This window comes from Cavia porcellus, unplaced genomic scaffold (genome assembly GCF_034190915.1).
Source record: "Cavia porcellus strain 051 isolate PalLab524CR breed Dunkin Hartley unplaced genomic scaffold, mCavPor4.1 scaffold_21, whole genome shotgun sequence".
Classification (NCBI taxonomy): domain Eukaryota; kingdom Metazoa; phylum Chordata; class Mammalia; order Rodentia; family Caviidae; genus Cavia; species Cavia porcellus.
The window spans coordinates 57,024,856-57,045,947 of NW_026947504.1; the positions used below are offsets into that span (position 1 = coordinate 57,024,856).

General features: G+C 38.8%; 2 protein-coding genes across 9 annotated transcripts in view; both read right to left on the reverse strand.

The window, feature by feature from the left end:
* Window positions 1-3,938: 3,938 nt before the first annotated feature.
* Window positions 3,939-9,041, reverse strand: Kbtbd7 (kelch repeat and BTB domain containing 7). The gene has a single exon (XM_005008703.4). It carries the CDS (start codon window positions 8,736-8,738, stop codon window positions 6,675-6,677), a length of 2,064 nt encoding a protein of 687 aa, XP_005008760.3. The 5' UTR covers window positions 8,739-9,041; the 3' UTR covers window positions 3,939-6,674.
* A 4,792-nt stretch (window positions 9,042-13,833) lies between these two features.
* Window positions 13,834-21,092, reverse strand: part of Mtrf1 (mitochondrial translation release factor 1) — a 36,095-nt gene continuing 28,836 nt past the window's right edge. For 7 of the 8 annotated variants that reach the window (XR_010041805.1, XM_003477458.5, XM_063232718.1 and 4 more), the window contains 2 exons: window positions 19,039-19,137; window positions 13,834-16,606 (listed from right to left, as the gene is read on the reverse strand). Coding sequence is in view for 6 of the 8 variants with exons in the window: in XM_003477458.5 (XP_003477506.1) it covers window positions 16,493-16,606; window positions 19,039-19,137 (213 nt within the window). In the remaining 2 variants the exon portion in view is untranslated. Of the gene's footprint in view, window positions 16,607-19,038; window positions 19,138-21,092 lie in introns of those variants that run through there. The other variant, XR_010041806.1, reaches the window with a different exon arrangement.

The window sequence follows — 21,092 nt, forward strand, 5'->3', positions numbered from 1 at the left end:
AAAGGAAAGATCTCTTCAAAGTAACAAGGAACCAGGAAAGAACAATTCAACAGTTTCAGGATAATGCGAAGAAAAATAATTGAAGACTGATAGATGCCAGTGAAAAAGAGGGGTCAACACAAATGACATAAAAGGACTATTACAGAAATACTAGCAGAAAACTTCCCAAGCATGGGAAAAGGACCTGACATACAGCTAAATGAGGCACATAGAACTCCTCCTAGCTACAGCCAAACTAAATTTACCCTCAGATACATAATAAAGATTCCAGAAATTCAGCATAAGAAAAGACTATTAAAGGCTGTTAGGGAAAAACAAATCACCTATAAAGGAAAATCCATCAGAATCACAGCAGACTTCTCAGTGCAAACCATCAAGTCAAGGAGAGCTTGGAGTGAAATGTTTCAGTCCTGAAAGAAAACAACTTCCAAACCAGTCTGATGTAACCTGCAAAACCACCTTTCAGAATTAATGAAAAAATAAGATACTTCCATGATAAAGAACAACTGATGGAATTCATGAACACCAAACCAACCCTACAAACAGTGATGAAGGTTATTCTAGAGAGAGATAAAAATGATCACGTGTTGTAGTCAGGGGTTGTACACAGAGAACAATTAGGATCAAAACATGGAGTTTATAATATTATTTTTATAATGGTCACCGGGAGTTAACACAGGAAAATGCAGGAAATCTATCCATAACACCAAAGACATAGTTTAGTCAAGAGCCTAAACCCCACAGCAATGTCCCACATGAGTCCAGATAAAAATCCAGAGCTCAGGACAATGCCTCCCACGAGTCCAACTGGAGGTCCAGAGCCCACAAGAAGGACTCATGCCAGTCTCTTTTACGGATCCGTGCTGTGAAGACCCAAGGGTCAGCGGTGGAAGCTAGAAAGTCTATGCCAGCAGGATGAAGGAGCCACAGCTCCTAGTGGGTTGAGGGTTCTATGCTGGAGCCAAGAAATCACACTCACAACGAAGACCAGGGCTATCCTGAAAGGCACCACAGCTGTCCTCAGCAACACGGAGGCCCCAAGCTCCTCTGATGACAAGCACAGTCGGGTACATGCCAGGAAGCAGCGTGACGGGTTCATCCTGGAGACCAAGCAGCACGTGCCTTCCCTTCCAGAGCCAGGAAGCAATGCTCAATATATGGACCAAAGCTTCTCCAGGAGAACCAACAGCTCAGAGAGCAACTCATAGGAGAACCCACAACGCCTCCTTAATGCCTCAACCCTCCACACCTCCCTTCTTCTCCACCTATTTATCCTGGCAACTTTCCTCAGGTGAAGCATCTTCGCTCAATGCCATGCTGATGTAATCCAGCTGGTGTTAAGTTGACCACCAGTTCTTAATCCATAACATCATGGTTCCAGGAACAGTAGCAGAGAGGGATTGCCAAACAGGGAAGGCAACTGAATGGAGGGGGAAGTGAGGGCCAATGTCAGGAGGATAGTATGGTAGAGATGAGCCAGTATATGTAATCATTAATGTAGAAGGTCTCGATTTACCAAGAAAAAGAAACCTAGGTAGAGTGAATAGGGAGACAGGCTCCATCAACATAATGTATACAAGAAACACATTTGACTCTAAAGAAAATTAATGGCCTGAAGGTTGGAGGAGACAAGACAATGCTCCATGTGACAAGAACCCAGAAAAAAGCAGGGGTAGCTTGCCTTTCAGTTGAGGAATGAATAGGAAAGATACAGTATTTTCATACAATGGAAAGCTACTCAGCTATAAAAATGGATAACCTCCAGGCTCTTGTATAAATGGATGTAACGGGAGATCAGGCTCATGAGTGAACTGCTTTGGACTCACACATGGATGAACGTTGTGTTGTTTCCCTAGTGTAAAAAGCTGAGGGATTTAGTGGATCTAAAATGTACAATAGGGCCTGGGGATTAAGCTCAGCAGCATAAGTTCCTGCCTGGAAAGCACAAAGTCCTGAGTTCCATCCTTGGTACCAAAACGTACAATAGATATTGTGAAGGTGAAAGGGGAGGAAATGTCTCAAAGGGACGGTGGCAGCCTTTGTTAATGTCTTGTTTTGAATTCCTGTATTGTTTTCATTGTTTTGTTAGGTTTGATTTTATTGTTTTCTTTTGTAAAATTCTATTATGTCTGATGGTATGGGCAGATATTTGAAGATAAGAAGATAAATTATGGAAGCCATTGTTGATTTCCTATTATCTCATTTTGAAGTCCTGTAATGCTTTGGTTTTTATTGGTTTTATTCTGTTTTGTTTTGCTTGATTTCATTATGTCTTATGGTATGGGAAACTATTTTGAAGATAACGTGAGGCATTAGAGTAGCCATTGTTGATTTTTCTATTATCTTGTTTTGAAGTCCTGTATTGATTTCATTGTTTTAATTTGCTTTATTGTTCGATTTTGGTTTTGTAGTCTTTAAAATCTAAAAAAAAGTGTGCTCCCAAAAGAACATTCCTATTAAGATATGGTGGTTCCAGACAGTTAAAAATGAAGTGAGTGTACAAGGCTGGCTCCATAGGAGTGGAAAGAAAAGTTCTCAAATATGGAAAAGTGAATGCAATTTGTCCCTATCTGCTTTGTACCTTGAACCATGGTGAGTCCACAATGTACAGAAATAGATCTAATGACAAAGTAACCCAGAGTCAAGGAGAGAGCATAAAAGCTATGAGCTAGCCAGGTGTGGTGGCACATATCTGTAATGCCAGCACTCTGGGAAGCTGAGACAAGAGGACTGCAAGTTAGAGCCTATGAAGAGCAATTTAGTGAGATTCTATTTCAGAATTTAAAAAAAGGAGGAGGAGGAGAGAGAGAAGGGAAAGACAAAGAAAGGAAAAGAAAAAGATGGGGGGTGTTGGCCAGTGTGAAGACCCAGAGTTAAATCTCTTCTACAAAAACAAAAACACAAACAAAAAACAGCCCATGGTACTTTTAATACTTGATAACGTCAGTTTGCATATATTTAATCCACTAAATGGCTCTAAAATAGCTTATCAACTGAATCTCTGGGGTTGCTAGTCATATTTTGTCATTTTAATACTTTGTTTTTATCACATTTCCTATAATAAATATTCTTTTTTCAGTTAGTTGTAAAGATTAAAAAGATGTTTAATTTTTAAAAATACAGACTCATCATAGGATAGAGGAAAAATAACACCAGGAAACAAGCAATGTAAAATGATTTCAAGAGTTCAAATCCAAAGTAGAATGCAAATGTACACATTTTAATGATCAGACTTCAGGATATATATATATATATATATATATATATACCCAGCCAACTGTAGGGACTGAACTAGTGTGCAAATGTTTTACATTTCAAATTTATGAACATTAAGATAAATGCAATTGAGTAATTTTAGTTTCAAAAGATATTCATGTTTTGCACTTTTTTCCTTCATTTCAGCACAAATTGGTAAAAATGAAATCAGGCAAAGCCCTGATTTCTGGTTTAATGAGCACTGATGAGCAAATTGACTTTTTTTAAAACTACATTTTAAACAGATTCCTATTGGTTAGATGCCCTCTTCCAACTACCTTTTCATGGTGAATATTGAAGAACTTACATATATTTCTAGCAAGCAGCTATAGTATCAGTAGTGTCAAACATCTGAACCATATATTTTACTTTAGAATTGAATATATACACAGCTTTTTTTTTTTTTTTTGGGAGGCAGGATCTTGCTATGTAGTTGAGGCTGTCCTTGAACTCACTATGTAGCTCAGGTTGGCCTAGAACTTGTGGTGATTTTCTTCCTTAACTTCTCAAGTACTGGTATGACAGGTGTGCACCACCACAACTGGCACACCTTCTGGACAATAATTGTATTACATGTATATGCGTAACATGTCAGCTCCAAAGCTTAGAATTTACATACATGTTCATTTTATTCTTCCTTTATATCACTTGCATTTAGTAACTTATGTTATCATGAACAAGTCTGAATTTCAGAATATCAACTTTATTTTTGTTGTGAGATAGTCATTAATTTTTACATCTCTTTAAGACAGTGAACATCTATTTGTTTAGCTTTGTTACAGGAATATGTCGCTTTGTCCCCCAGTCAATATATGAACTATGTCTCATGAAAAACATGAGTTTTTTCTTGTAGAGGTAGTAAGACTGTCACAACTGTTCTTCCTGGGTTTGTGGATGAACTTCCTTGAAATTAGCAAAATATAAATGCAAATTTTCTTGGGGAATGACTCAATCTCAACTACGATCCAGATACTCAAATGACTACAGCAGATGTTCAAAATTATACAAATGATGCCCTGAAAATACATTATATTAAACATTTGCTACAAAATGTGCTGATTAATTGGAAACAGAGACAAGGGTGCTCTCTTGTCAAGAAGGGATTTCAGCACTGCTGGTTATATTACACAAGCAAACTTTTTATATATTTAACAGAACCACTGAATTAGAAAGTCAGAAAGCCTGAGATTTAGTACCACTTTATTTGTAACTAACCATGTACAAATCACTTATCCATAAAACAATAGTTAATATCTATTCCCCAAATCACTTATCTATAAAACACTAGTTAATATTCATTCCCTAATTCACAAATATATCACAAAACCAAAATCATCACTAAAAACCAAGATAATAATATTTAGGCCTAGGCTTCGACTCAAACATTGAGACACATTGAAGGATTTGTCTTTTATACAACAGTTACAGGTCTTAATTGTGCAGATAAATAATCTGGTTGAGATAAATATTTCACAGTTTAACCTTACAGAATATAAGCTAACAATGGAAGTTAATGAAGAAAAATTGGCCCATATGAGAAATACTTCTGAGAAATACTTCTCTATGTTAAAACACCACTGAGAAATACTTCTCTATGTTAAAAGCAGCGCTTTTTATATCCCTGATAGCAAACCGACCAAAAACCAACCTCAGGCCACAGTAGCATGTCTACTCTTGAAGGAGTATGTTCCACTAGGCAGGCACCGTATTTCTAATGTTACAGAGGAACATCTTGTAGACTTGTCAAGTGGCCAATCAAAATGATGAAGAAAACATTATTTGTGGAATATTTTTGTTAACTTTCTTTCCTTCTTTTTCATTAAAAAAATTCACTTCATCTGTACCAGATTCCTCGACTAGAGGATAAGAAATATTAGCATTCTGTCAGTAGAGAATAAAAAGGAATTAGCATGTTATTGAACAAAAATTCAGGAAGATGTGGGTATAGAAAACTTTCTACTTATCAGGTACCTGTATTATGGCAACTGTATGTATTAACAAACTTTTAAAAGATGAGCACCTATATAATCTTGTATTAACTGTCAGTTTTGTGTAATTTAGTCTCTATTTCTGGATTACCCTTACATATGGTGAAAGAAATAAAGACTGGAATATACTTGACAGAGGAACATAAAACAGAAACAAACATTATAATAAAATAAACATGGATATCACTCCTTAGGGAAACACTTTTGAGGAAAAGTATTTTCACTGTTGGCCCCGAATGCCATTACCCATTTATGATCTTTAACTGTCAACTTTTTATACAAAAATACCTGTGAGTTAATAATCAAGAATATTTATAGCGACCTATAAAAGTGACAATATTTAAATGCTAAACAAAACTGTTTCTATACATAGCTTAAAGTTTTAAAATTCTTTGCGGGCACTTGATTTTAGAGTTGGTAGACACTGTAACTACTAATCTCAATAAAATATAATTTTTAGCTTATATTTCCAAAAACAATCTTACAAAAACAGTGCAGAATAAATCACTTTTGCTAAAGAATATTCTAAGATGAACACTAAAATTACATACCCAAAATATTTTAGGGGTGCAAGTAAACTTTAAGACAAGGTATCACCAGTGGATAAAGATTTGTATTACCCAATTATATGTCTAGTGAAAAAAATGTTCATCTGGGTCAGTGAAGGATGTATTAGGCAAAGATCAATGTGAACCTACAAAGCGAGTTTGTTTGGTTTTTAGTTTAGAAAGGTGCTTAAAATTGGTGACACTACTAGAATGAATTTTTTTCAGGACAGAAAACTGGCTACATTTAGCAAATACATATTGTATATTCCAAAATAAAAACTGAAATTCCTTTAAAACAGTGGAATCTTGATTTTTAAAAAACTGATGTGACCTTGCTTGAAAGGCCAGTGACACATTATGAAAATAAAGTCACTCTTAAGTAATCTTAATACATACATTCAACTCTTTTTTTAGAAATAAAAGCAAATAGAACTTTAACTATAACTTAGAATACTAAAAAGTAAGGATTTTGTAAATCTATTTTAATTATCTGAAGGAACATATACTATCAAAATCCTATCAACAATTGCCAGTTTATTAACACGCAAATTTAAAAGTTCTCTGTGGCACTAAACTGAATTTAAAACTTAGCACACTAAATTACAACAGTCAAAATAAACACTAATTTAAAAAACCCACCAACCATCCTAATCAATTATGTAGTACATTTTTTGCATATTTTATGCTTTTATTTTTAGCAGAGTAAATTAGTGAATGGGTTGATGTTGAAGACCACTTAAACTTTGTACATTATATTAGTATTTCAAAATATTACCTCAGCCAAATCTGCAGTCCTAATCAACTATTATTTTTCCAGGAAAAAGTGTATCTTTTAAAGACACATTCCATACAGCAAGTAGAAACATCACAGTACTTCAAAGCATTACAAAGAACCCTGCTGATCCAGCACACTACGCTGCGGTGCTACCTGTACCCAGACTTCATCATCAGAAAAAGAACTGGAGCTTCCTGACTCAGAGTCCAACTCACTGAATCCATCTAAGTCCCATTCAGTACTGGACTCACTTCGTGCATCATCTTCTTCAGTAATGAAACTCTGACCAGGTTCAAGGCAGGAAGGATAAACCCGAGCACAGAGGCAAATGAACCCAGAGTCAAACTGCAAGAGGCCTAACATGGTACCTACATTAATCCACTGGTCTTCTGTAGTATCATATTGATACACAGTCACCCGGTTCTTCTTCCACTGTGGGGTGGTGGAAGTAATAAGCAGTAACTTTTGGTCATGATTGACAATCTGGTAGTTGTGGGTCTCTGAATCCAAAGGAATATTACTAATCCGTCTCCATTCTCCCCTGGCTGGGTTGTAGACCTTCATAATTGGGATGTCGCAGATACAATAGATCTCATCCTTGAAGACACAGGCTTCCTGAAATTCACTTCGCTTAAGAGATGCACAGTTCAGCCACATATTATGACTAGGATCATAGCACAGCATGCGCTTACTGTTGACAGCATACAGATAGTTCTGAACAACTATTAGTTCAAAGGAGTAAAAGGAGTGGGGTACAGGAGCCACCAGGGCCCACTGGTTCCGCTGAACACTGTAGCATTCCACTTCTTTCATTTTAACCCCAGTAACAGGGTCTCGACCACCCAAAATGTAAATGTAGCCATTGAGATATGCCACATCCATGCCCTCACGACACAGCAATCTATCTGCCAGTTGCTGCCAACTATTTTGGGCTGGCTTATACACCCACAGGTCTTTCCTGGGCTGGGCAGCTAAATAGATATCATGGTCTGGGGAGACGCAAACAGCTGAGGAGGTGATAGTCTTAGTGTGAGCCAAGCTGGTCAAAGGTGAGGGCATTGTATAAATGTCCCCTGAATATGGGTCATAGCACAGAAAAGGGTCTCTGGGATGCCCAAAGAAAATCACCATCTCTTTGGCACACATACCTAATCTCTGGGGTGAATTATCAGCTACAGATACAACACAGCTGCTGCTGCTGCTGCCGCCACCTCTGCTGCTGCTGTTTGGGTTTGGGAGTGGGGACTTATACAACAAGTCACCATAGCACATCTGCAGGGCCCCTTCAATAACGTCCAGGCAGTACTTCTTCACAATGGGCTTGGTCAGCAGCCCTTTCACGTAGCTCTGATCGTCTTCAGTGAAGTGTGCCCAGCGAACACACCTGAATACTTCTGCAGCGCTGGGCCCTCGCTCTTTGGGAGCTGCCTCCAGCCACTGCACAGCCACGTGGCACACGGTCCTCTCACTCTCTATGTCCAAACTGTCCAGGCGCAGGACGGCCAGCAGCTGGCTCAGGGTCAAATCTGCAAGACTTTCCTCCCGAACCGAACCCATTCTGCTTAGTTGCTTGAAGTTGTGAGCTATAAACGACTGGGCCTGAGATCGCAGTTTGTGATGATCAAAGGCATCAGCAAACTTGAGGATGGCAGTGCAGTTGGCCAAGTCCAGTCGACGAGCTAAAAAAGAAGCACAGGCTTCTCGCACATACTCGAGCTGAAGCATATCCGAGGCCGCATAGAGGCGCTGCACATTGGCCTCGCTCAGGGACACACGACCTGTGTAGCAGTAGTCCACCAAAACCTCGAAGGAGTCAGCATCTACGTCGTGCATGGTCACGCTGGCTTGCTGGCTCTCGTACATGCCCCCTGTGAACATGCTCTTGAAGTAGGGGCACGCGGCGGCCAGCACGTTGCGGTTGCAGGAGAACAGGCGGCCAGTGCCAGGCCCGCTGCCAGGCGTCACCACCTCGATGGTCACATCGCACAGCAGTCGAGCATCGTAGAAGGACTTGAGCTGGGCCAGCAGGGCTGCGGAATGGGCTGTGTCCTTCAGTTCCTCTGGGCCCGTGAAAAAGGCCGAAACCGAGGGCTTGGAGATCCTCTTGGGCCGCCTCCCACCGCGGGGACTGGCGAGGCGGCGAGCGCGCGGGGCGTCTTCCCGGGACTGCATGGTGGAGATGGCGGCGGGACGCCGAGGGCAGAATGGCTGCGGGCGCCCGGCTCCTCTTCACCCTTCCTCCGCAGCCTCCGAGACAGCGGTGACCAGAACGGTCTGCGGCACGGACCGCACTTCCGCAATCACACCCGCGCCGCGTGCGGTCTCCCTTTATCGCGCAGACACTGTCTGACTCACCCTTTCCGTTCCACGCCCTTTCTCCGCCTCAGTCCCAACAGGACTGCTGGAGCGGCTCAATCCGCCACAGCCGAGCTGGCGATTCTGGCCGGCGCCCAGGGAACTACCACTCCCAGGTTGCCTTTCGTGCCTCAAGGCATGCTGGAGCCGTCTAGCCTCGCAGACGGAGACAGTGGGACAAGAGCCGGTTTTTTTTTTTGCATGTTGGGAGTTGTAGTTTCGGAAACATCGCGAGATTTCTTGAGGTTGGCTACAGCCTTACTTTCCATGGATTTGCAGTGAAGACCATTGACTTTGAAGACCAGGGAAGCCTATCCATTTTATTATCTTTAGATTGTGTGTTTTGTCTGAAAACCTCCTTCTTTGTAAAATGGGTATTTCATAGGTTTTTGTGTGAGCGTTAAATAATATGAATTACATTGGATAAATATTTTTATTAGAATAGTTAACCAGACCATGCCTAGATTATTATTTCTTTTTTATTCCGAATTTGAGAAAAATTAAGCGTCCAATAATTTGGAATTCTGAGCCTTAATAATAGGAAAAGTTTGTAAAGATCTGCAAAGAACACAAATTTTAATTTTTCTGCCTTTCAAACATTTGAAAGAGTATCCTCAATAATTTCAATTTTTTTTTGTTTGTTTTGTTTTTTGAGAATGGATCTTGCTTGTAATTCAAGCGGGCCTTGAATTCACTGTGTACCTGAATTGTCTCCAAACGCTCAGTGATTCTTCTTCCTCAGCCTCCTGAGTGCTGGGGGATTCCAGGAATGTAGCATCACACCTCTAATATTTTCAATAGTAATCGAGATCTGTAGGTCTATAGGAAATCTTGGATTACTAAACTGAGGTTCCAGAGAAGAGTATTTATGGATGCCTCAAATACACAAATCAGACATAACAATAGGTAGTTTGAGCCCCTCTGGCACTATATCACAAATATCTTTTTCTCAAAAAAAAAAGTCTCTGAGGAATAAGACTGATTTTTAAAAGTCTTATTATGAGTGTTTTCAGCTTGTCAAACAAAGGCTCTTTCACTGCCAAATTAATTGAAGATTCTATATTTGCCTTTATTAAGAAGTTATAGTGAGAATTCCAAATAAAAATGTTTCAACAGACCATATACTATAAAACAGAACAAAGTACAAAATTCCCAGAGTTAAACATTCATGTTTTACTATTCCTTGCATTAATATAGTACAATCTATGCTTTACAAGTGTTTTATATTGCATTGATCAACATTTTAGCTAAATTATCATAATCAAGTAAATATTATTTAGTAAACTTTTATTTAAAAACCCTTGCTGCTAGTACGCTATGAGTTACCAATATCTAATGAAAAAAAAATCTCTTCAATATTACATGCATAGTTGTTTGTCTCTTCTATCTTTTCAACTGAAGAGGGTCTAGAGCAAAAACTCCAGGGTAGCAACATTAAACTGAATTGGTCTCTGGATTCCAATATTCATTTGTACATAAAGATTTTCTGACTATCCCTGAAATATATCAGAATGTAAGAGAATTAAGTCAGTAATTATTAGTAACACAGATTGTTTGTTTACCTACACTGAACCGTTTTCTTACCAACCTGGGACAAAGCAGTTTTTAAAAGCTTTTAAAAATGTTGGTAAAATAAACATTTACCATTAAAAATTTAATTACACTTTGAATACATTGTTTTGCATCTATCACCATCAATTTTTAGAATTCTTTGCATCATGAAAAACTGAAACTACTCACTAAACACTAACAGTTCATTCTCGAAACTCTGCCAGCATCCTTCTGTGACATGGGAAAAGTAATGCCCAGCTTGCTAGATGTCAGATGTGCTTGAGTTCATGTCTCCCAAATATTGAAGGATGAATTTCAAGGACAAAAGAGTTTAAGAGAAGGAAAGGTTTTTGAGAGAAAGCTCCCAAAAGACAGGAGGAGTCTCAAAAGTGTATTGCCACCAAGGCTATTTCTCCTAGAATGTTTTATAGAGCAAAATCATGAGGTAGATACAATATGGGTCTGACCATAATGTAGCTATGCAACTACAAGTATAGTTGCTTAGCTAATATTGATCTAATAAGGGAGCGAAGTATGCATTTAAGGTATATGGCATATATCATTTACTGTAGCTTATCTATAACTTCTAACATAAAAAGAAACAATGCATTTTAAAGAAAGGGAGGAAGGAATGGAAGGAGGATTCCAGATGTTCTGGTCACTGACTTATGCGCCTGATGTTTATCTGGACTTACTGGACTGGATATTGCTAAATTACAGTATTATCTCAGTTACTGCTTATCCTTAGGGAGGCATGCAGGCCTGGCATTGTCTCCATCTCGGGTTCTGGCCTTCTTCAGATGGGCCGTCAGCCACAGTGTTGTGTTCATCTTGTTCAGCACTCCCTTGAGGGCTCATCCCTGTCTGCCTATTAATTTCTGTCTAACTTGGATGTTTATAGATTCTATGTTGTCTGTCTGAGTTTGTCTACTCTGGGTGTCTTCTATAAGTTCAGTGATTGATTTTAACTTCCCTTTTATTGGTCTAGTTTACTTTTGGCAGGACCCAAAATATTTATAAGACATGGGTCCCTGATATGACATAGATAAGTGATCTGGAGATATTTGTATCTGTGATGATTTATATAGTAGCCAGAAGCCGTATGGAGCTCTTTAGTGTGAAAGGTGGCTCGCATGATTCACAAACTGGATTTAAAATTTTAGGAAGATGGCATTGATAACAGTATGATACAAAGGAGAAAGAAAAATTTTCAATAGTGTATTTTGGAACAACCGGGTCAGAAGGTAAGGCACAAATTAACATTAATGTCATCCTTGGATTATAATAAAAAATTAATTTTCAGTAGATCAGAGTACTAAATGGAGAAGCAAAAATTGTAAAGTTTCTTGAACGTCATACACACACACTCTCACACACTGTCGTGTCTTTGGGATTGGCAGTGTTTTCTTGTCACAATAAAATTACATAGAAAAAAGACAAAATGAACTTCCACAAAATCCTAAGCTTCTGCTGATCAAAAAGCAGTGAAAACAGGCAGGTAAACAGTTTGGTGTTTGGTAAAATGTATTTCTAATAGCCCACAAACTGAAAATGATTAGTGTCATTCACCATGAGGTGAATGCCGATCATCTGAGAGAACAGCAGATACCCAAATTTAGAATGGCTAAACTTAAAAAGGATAAAATGCGTAAGCTGTGATGCCACTGAAATTCTCATATATTAATAATAGTAATATAAATTTACAGATGTATATTAGGAAAATTTTTAAAATATCTAGTAATTTTCATCCTAGGTATTTGCCTCAGGCAAATGGAAACACTTATCCATGAAATACTTGATAAGAATTTTCATAATAGCTTTATCCTTAGTAGCCCCAAACTGAAAATAACCCAAGTATGCATTAATAGAAGAAAAAAAGTGTAGTATATTCATACAGAATAACACTACTCAGAAATAAAGAGACCACCTCTAATGTGTGCCATCATGTAGGCACACATATAATGAGTAAAAGAAGCCAGATAAAATCCATGCTGTACGGCCACTTAGATGAAAATCCAGAACCATGAAAATGAGCTTTAATGAGTAAAAATCAAAACAACTATTGCCACTGTTGATGGAGAAGCAGATGGCTGGCGAATTGCTAGATTTATTGGAAAGGAACGTGAGGAAACTTTATGGGGGTGATGTAAGTGTTTTCCTGTGTGGGCAGTGGCTCCATAACCAAATGCCATTGCCAAACTCAGTGAACTATACTCTTCAGGTCGGTACGTCTTTTTGTACTAGAAATTACTCCTTCGGGAGAAGCCCCTTTATCATGGCTGGCAGTAAACATGGCTGGAAATTTTTAAAATAGAAAAATCATCTCGCAAATGGTTTGCTTATACAGGAAGACTCTTCTAAAGGTGTATGGGGGAACACTGCTCCCGTTTATACAAATTACTCAGTAGAAGTGGTGTTGCATGTACTTGGAACTTGGGTGACTGAATTCTTTCATCTCTGTCACAACTTTATTATCAGCATGCTCCTTATTATTATTTTTTTTTGTATTTTTCATAATGTAGTATAAAGGACTCTTCTTGGGAAGACAATGAAAGGCCTGTTTTTCCCTAGTAATTAGGTCCATCAAAAGCCATGGGTTTAGTTCTTCAGCAATCTTTAATTTCATCTCTATTCGTGAATATTTTCAACAATGTGATTTACTCAGGGCTTTCTGAGGAGCTGAATTTATTTTGGGAACGTTTTCTTTTGCAGACCCGATGTCTTCTTTGTGGGGCAGCCCTGTCACCTTACTTCTGAATGCTGCTCCTGGTTGGCTTTCAAAGGCGCCTCTGTGTCTTTGGGTTGATGTTCAGTCATCTTGGACATTCCGTCTAAACCCACCCATCCAGTTTTTGTGTGTCTTATTTCACTGCCCGGCTTTTATGGCGGTCTTCACCCAGCTGATTCGTAAGGCGGCTCATGGAGCACAGCGCTGTTCACTTACCTCCCCAGCAGTGAGCCTGGTGCCGTTTACATATGATTCACTATCACTGCCTCCTCAAATGCTCTACCCTCTATCCTAACCAGCTCAGTTCACACACTATCACGTGCTGTTAGCTCTACACCTTGGGCCCATCGTATTACTTTATTCTGAGTATAGGTTATACAGACTACTCATAACTTTATTTCTAAGTTATTCTGTGCCTTTAGTCATTAGCTGCCATAAGAATGTTCTTACTTTTCCTCCCCTGGAAAGTGTTTCATGTTTTTTTTTTTTTTTTTGGATAGAGGGTCTCACCGTATAAATTCAGGGTGGCGGTGAGCTCATTATATAACACATGCTGGCCTCAAACTCAGTGTGATCTTCCTGCCTTGGTGTCTTGAGTGCTGGGATTACAGGTGTACACTATTACACCTGGCCTTGACATGCACTATTTAAATTGCGTTTTATTATTAAAAACCTTTGAGGTACAGTATATACATGGGAACAAATCATTGGAAATACAACAAATTCTCACAAAATAAATACACTTGTATAGCTTCCACTCAGATCAAGAAATAGAATGCTAATAGCATCCCAGAAACTCTGTATCCTGTAGCCCAAAGCAAGCGACCCTAATCAGTATTGACTCTACCCACCTAGCTGCAACGTGAGAATCAGGGCCTTTCTAAAACTTTTTTTTTTTTCTTTTTTGAGACAGAGTCTCACTATATGGTTCAGACTGGCCTTAAACTCATTTCATAAACCAGTTGACCTTGAACTCACAGTAAGCGTCCTACTTCAGCTTCCACACATGTGTGAGCCACTCTGCTCAGCTTCCAAAATAATTTTTGTCTGACAGTAGTAGTTTGGTTGACTCTACTTCACTTGACTCAATTTCAGCTTCAGTTTTAGGATATATCTATACAGGTTTGAAATAAAAGTTGTATTCGTTGATATTCTATATGTATGAGAATGTGCATGAGGCAATAAACTTCCTTTCCAGGTTTTTTATAAAAATTCTAAGATAGCCTTCATTTCTGTTTATTTCCTAACAGTCTTCTATCAGACAGTTCAAAAAATGTCAGTTTATCTTTGTGCCCTGGCAAACTAACAGGTCTACCACCTGAATGTAGGATTACGAATTAAAATGAGTCTCACTGTACAAAAAATAAAGTATAGAACAATGAAAGTACTCACTAATTGAATAGCAGGTGTCCTAGATCTTTGCCATTTCAAGCACTGTCTATATTTCAGCAGTCTGCCATAAGCAGGGAGCTTGTTAAAAACACAGAATCAGTTTCCTGAGCCACTGGACCAAAATCAGCATTACAACAAATGATCTGTATGTATACAGAGGTTTAAGGAAATATACAATCTGAGATTTTTGTAAGATCACAGCTCCACAATTTGTTTTGATTCCTTTTCCTCCAAATAAATTATGTGCCTTAAGGAAAAACAAAGATAAAGAAGAGCAAAGAGGCAAGGGAAGTGTAACTAAGACCAGTGTGTCCATGGCAGAGCAAATGGACACTGAGGGTATCCCTTGTTTTTGCTGAACATTTTGTCTTTTTCCTCTTAAGACTCATTCTTTTCACTTTTGTTTTGTTGAGACAGGGTGTTGCTATGTAATTCAGGCTGGCCTGGAATTTGCAGTGATCCTCCTGCCTCAGCCTTCTGAGTGTTGGGATTATAGGTATGTGCCACCATACCCAACTTTTGACTCTTCTGCAGAAGAGATAATCTCTATAACTCAGTGTGAGAAGTCACAATTTGACCACCTCTAATATATTCTGCTTGTTAGAAGAGAGTCAATCCATCTAATCTACACTTAAAGGGAGATCACACAGGATCTTGAATGCCAATAAGGGTCTCTGGGGCCATCTCAGTAGTTGCCTACCACTGTAAGGAATCAATGTTTACATGATGTCAGAGTGTTATCACACAGATATATGCTGATTATAAGAAAAACATGCACCTCTACCATGTTAGTGACCAGACTGTCAAGATAAACATAGCTGACTAGAAAGATAAAATACAACTACTAGTAAGAGAGGAAAGATGAGCTCCACTGGGATTTTTCCTAAGGAAAACTGGCATTTTAAAGGGAACAGAGGGAGAGGAAAGAGGAGTTCAGCAAAGTCAGTGAAGTCATACAAACGGCTGGTCAGAGTAAACGTGATGAGATCAGCTGTGTCTGCTGCTGGCTGTGACCTAACTGAGGATTCCATCTGCCCACAGACACTGAGAGACAGAGGACTGTATTCATTCTTACTTTTGAAAGGAATGACTCAGGTCCTTGAGAAAGATGCTTGAGTTGCAAGAGATAGTTATACTTCTAAGCCTTCTCATTCTCTGACAATTTATTTTTTATTAAAAAGTAAGTCTTAACTTTGACATGATCAATAGTACCTATACAGTGGTACCTCAGTTCAAAGATGCTTTTGTTTGCAAAGTATTTTGTTCATAAACAAAAGCATTTGGCAAAATTTTGCTTCTGTTTGTGAACTCTGCATTAGGTGAGGAACACAGGCCTGGCTACCGAATTGGCCATCTTTTCCAGAATCGTTGGATAAATTAAGTTTGTGCACTGAGGGACCACTGTACTGTCTCTGCTCTTAAGTGAGGAATTTATAAACCGTTTAAATTTTATATCTTAAAATTTACATTTTCCTGAAATAGTAAATGAAAAATGTTTAATTTATAAGTAGTAGTGTATCCCCAGCACTCAAGAGGTTGAGACAGGAGGATGTTAAGCTTGAAATTAGCCTGAGTTTCAAATAACAAAAAATTTGCATTGTTTATTTTTTTATTTTTTATTTTTTTTGGCTTTTTCATTTTTATCGGTACCGGGGATCGAACTCACGACCGCCTGCTTGCAAGGCAGGTGCTTATGCCGCTGAGCTAAATCCCCAGCCCCTGCATTGTTTATTAAATCAGAAAATAAAACCTCAAGTCGAGAAATGTGACTTTGATTCATTTAAATATATATATATATTTATAGCATTATTTATGAAAATTCATAAATATTTCAATGTCTTGATTTGTTTCTTTATAGGCCCATTCCATTTATATAATAATAAATAATAAATCAGGTGATTTATTTTGCTGATTTAAGGTTTTCATCCAGAAGTTCAACAATGGCTTCTTCATCAGCTGATTGAAGCAGTCTCTGAATTAGCTGATCCAGGTACTTCTCGCCACATAAAAATTCCTGGTAAAAGAAGGAGTTGTTATAGACATTATGCTATAGTTCTGAGCTAGAATGTCCCCCAAAGGTTCAGGTGTTAAATGCTCAGTCCTCAATTTAGCCTAAAGGTGTAGAGACCTTGGGGTGGAGGCCTTGGGTCCCTGGGGACGTGCCTGCTTGGAGGGGCTCTGGGACACTGGCTCTCTCTCTTTGCTTCCCGGCTATGAAGTCAGTGGCCTTGTTTGCCATGCACTTCCACGACTGCTCTGCCCGTACAGGCCCAAGGCAGTGAGGCCAATCAGCACTTCCCACCCAGCCTTCGTTGCTAAAACTGAGCCAAAATACGCCTCCCCCTTTTAAGTAATTTATCTCAGTTATTTGTTACAGAAAGCTGACTTAAACACCTGATGGTTAGAAATGAAGAAAATTTAATTTCTTCACAGTTATTCACAGCAACGATAGACCACTAAAACTACAGGATAAAACTGAACACAGCCGGAGGTCTCCTTGGTGCTTACTTTCTTCCTATTCACCTCTTGTCTGTCCAAAGGCCACTGCGTGATGCTGTGGCCCTTACTGCTCTTCTAACGTCATCTGTAATAATCTCCTCCTAAATTATTCACTCCTGCTGGCCTCTTTGCTGTTCTTCATGCAGATTTCCCTTCCAGTGTTAGAGCCTGCACTTAGAACCGTGTAATACTAGGCCAGTGCTCTGCCCCTGAGCTATGTAGCCAGTCCTCCTTCAATTCTGAGACACAGGGTCTCACTAGGTTGTTCAGGCTGGCCTTGAACTCATGACACTCCTTCCTCAGCCTCCTGAATTGATGGGATTAGACACGTGCCATCACATCCCTCTAGATTTTAAAAATTTTACTTAACCATAATTGCACATATTTATAGTGTACACTTTGATGTTCTGCTATATAGTCTATAATATGAAATGATCAAATCAGACTAATCAACAAACACATAAGCTTACAAACATCACTGTTTTTGTGGTAAACATTTGAAATCTACACTTACAGTAATTTAAAAATATACAATGAATGACTTACTATAGTAACTCTTCCACGCAGTAAACCCCTGGAGCACAGCACTCCTATCCAATGGAAGCTTCGCACTTTTGATCAGCACCCTCTTTCCCCATCCTTCTACTTACCACTTCAACAGATTATAACGTTTCATTACTACACATTTTTCCATGGTGTCTTCAAACTTTCTTTTCACTAACATGAAATGTTTCCCTTCTTTCCAATAGGCTGGTCAGTGATTACTGGAACATACTACTATAATTTTCTTTATTTTTTCTAAGTCTGTCATGCTAATTAATAACAAAATTAGTACTTAGGTTGACATCAGGTATTTTATAGCTATAAAAGCCAGTTACAGGCATTTAGGGGGATATAGCAGAGTGGCATAATGCCAGCCTATCAAGCACAAGGCCATGAGTTCGATCCCCTGTACCAAAAAAAAAAAAAAAAAAAAAGGCAGTTACTTTGCCTCTGTTTCACAAGTAAAATAGCCAAATGTACCTATAAACCCATTAAAAAATATTACAGGTGACTGTTTTTGGAAAACTGTCACCACTACAAACAACCAAAATAATATGATATAAACAAGTTGGACAGGAAAGACTATACATGTGATTTGGTTCCATTTAAATGAAATGTCCAGACTGGTGGTTGCCTGGGGTGGGGTGAAGGATGAGGCTGAGGGGTGGAACTTCTCTTGAGGTAACGAAAACACTGTGCAGGTGACTGCAGTGATGTACAAGGCTGAAAGCCCTAAGCTTCACACTTCAAATGGGACAAAAATTTCAGAAAGAATGTGGCCAAAGGGCTGGGGATTTAGCTCAGCAGCATAAGCGCCTGCCTTGCAAGCAGGCAGTCATGAGTTCGATCCCTGGTACCGATAAAAAGGACAAAGACAAAAAAAAAAAAAAAAAAAAAAAAAAGAATGTGGCCAAACATGTTTGGTTAACACTGCGTGTTTCCTGAGGAAAGGGAACTTAGCAAATATTTTCTCCTTTTCAACACAGCTGCTATGTTCCTGTGCGAGAAGTGGCGTAAGATATTCTGAAATTGATAAAGTTATTAAAAAAGACATTTCCCTTTAGACTTTTACTCTGAGTACAGAATGAGTCAGAATCAAGTAAAAGAATTATCACATGAACCAAGGAAAAGGATCAAAACTTTCTGCCTTTTCCACATAATTCTTTATGGGAATCAGTTCATTTTCCTCTTCAGTGGCAGCAGGGAGTTTTTCTGTGCTTTCTCATTAATGTATTCATGTTAGAAGTCCTGGGTACGTAGGGTTTAGGTAGCTTAATGTTAAAATAAATTTGACAGTGTCCCTTCCCCATCAGCATGTGACAGCAGGCAGACTTCTAAATGCTCCTGGGGTGCACACCTTTCGTAATTTCCTTTTCAGGGCATTACGAACAGTCCTAATATTACCTTAATGCCACGGACTTCATATGCTATCCTGTGGTCAGTGACTCTATCCTGGGTGAAATTATACGTCCGAATTCTCTCTGACTGGGCTCTGGTTCCCACCTGTGGCATAACAAACAGCAATTCATATTTTAGTAACTTTCATCACAATGGAAAAAGTATTGGTAAATGACTTTCCTACTTTAATAGCTTAGGTATTTATTTTAAAAAGAAGTTACAAAGTGAACCAGGCAAAAGCAGGCAGATTTAACGTTAAGACCACAGGTTTAGGGTTAGTGAGGTAGCTCAGTTCCATCTTCTGCACCTCTCAAACAACAGCAACCGCAACAAGACTACAGGTTTGTAGACTTTACACACAGAATGCGAACAAATGTCTATTAATATTTCAAATTCCAAATTTTAAAACCATATTAATCCTTTTTCTACCTCAATCATTCAGTTCTCCCTCTTGTGCTCTGCATAATTCATTCTCTGTCATTTCCAGTCGGTAGCAACAATCTTTTATTCTGGTTTTTGTATTTCTACTATCAGTGTTTTCACTCACATTCCTGCAAGGATCTCCAGAAAAAGCTTTAATTTTTCTCCTCACATTGTGCTACTTTGTTTCATGTTTCTACGGCTCAGTTTTCTCTTCCTATTTTTTTCTTTTCTTTCTTTTTTTGGAGACAGGTCTCACTATGTAGATCTGGCTGGCCTTAAATGCACTATGTAGCCTAGGCTGGCCCTGAACTCATGGTGATCCTCCTCAGCCTCTGAGTGCTGGGATTATAGGTGTGCACCACCATGCCCGGCCTTGAACCAATTTTCTGAGTAAGTTTTCTTTGGTTCTTTTTTGTCTACTAAGCAGATGCAACTGAATGTTCATGGTACTTCCTAATATAGGAAACCCTCCCAATGCTATTTCTCAAAATTATGTGACAGAATCCTCTGTAATGCCACTTAGGACAGCACCTCATTTTTATGTGTACACCTACTCATTCTACAAAGTATCAGCTGGGTGCAGTGGCTATGCCTGTAATCCTATCTACTCAAGAGGCTTACTTAGGAGGATCAAAAGTTCAAGGCTAGCCGAAACAGTTTAGAAGCACTTGGAATACAGCTCAGTGGTGAAGTGCCCCTTTGTTTGATTCCCTTTTACTAGAAAAAAATCACCTCATGCAATATGCCTTTCCTAACATCTCTTCCCTTGTGATTGGGGTAACTGAAATATATTCAATCCCTCCTTTGAAACCTTTTGCACTTGAAGTTTTCTTCATGATACACCACAGTTTATCTCATAGTATGGTTACCTACATTCTATTGAATCTGCTCATCTCCCTAGCATATGATATTTTCAACATTCTCTCTTAATCAAATTACCTTTGCTTTTTTTTCTGGTATTGGGGATCCAACCCCGGGTCTTGCATTTTCTAGCCAGTACAGTATCACTGACCACACACCTAGTCCCTTACCTTTACCTTTTAAGATTAAAAAAAGACATTTTTAGAATTCATTTTTGTAAACCATAAGGCAAACAATATGAAACTAAATTCTTGATCATCAGGAAAATTTTTAAAAATTACTAATTCTTGAAACATTCTCAGGGCATCTATTCTGACAGTCAGGTTTGGAGACTATTATTGCAAAGTACATTACCAACCAGGATTCCACCCCTGAGCAGTCAGACCAGAACCCCAGATCTGGGCAGAGAGGCGCCTACAAAGACCTCCAGGTGATAAGTGCAGCGAGGTGAGAACCAGGCATCGTGCTTTCTGGATAAAAGCCCTACACATACTGGCTGAAGAAATGTTCTGAGCCTTGGAAATCCCTACTAAAATAGTTTAGTCAAGAGGCCAAGGGATTTGAGAGGTAGGGTGATCGTTTTTGGTTCTTCAAATCAGACTCCTAAAGAATGGATACATACAATTTGCATAAGGTCAATCTTAAATATTTAAAAAATCACTATGTGGAGCCTCTAGTGCCATAATGTTAAAAGACAAAAAATACTCATGCCTTTCATTAGTTCAAACGTGGCAGAATCCACAGCATTTATCACTTACTCACCATAGTACTGTAAA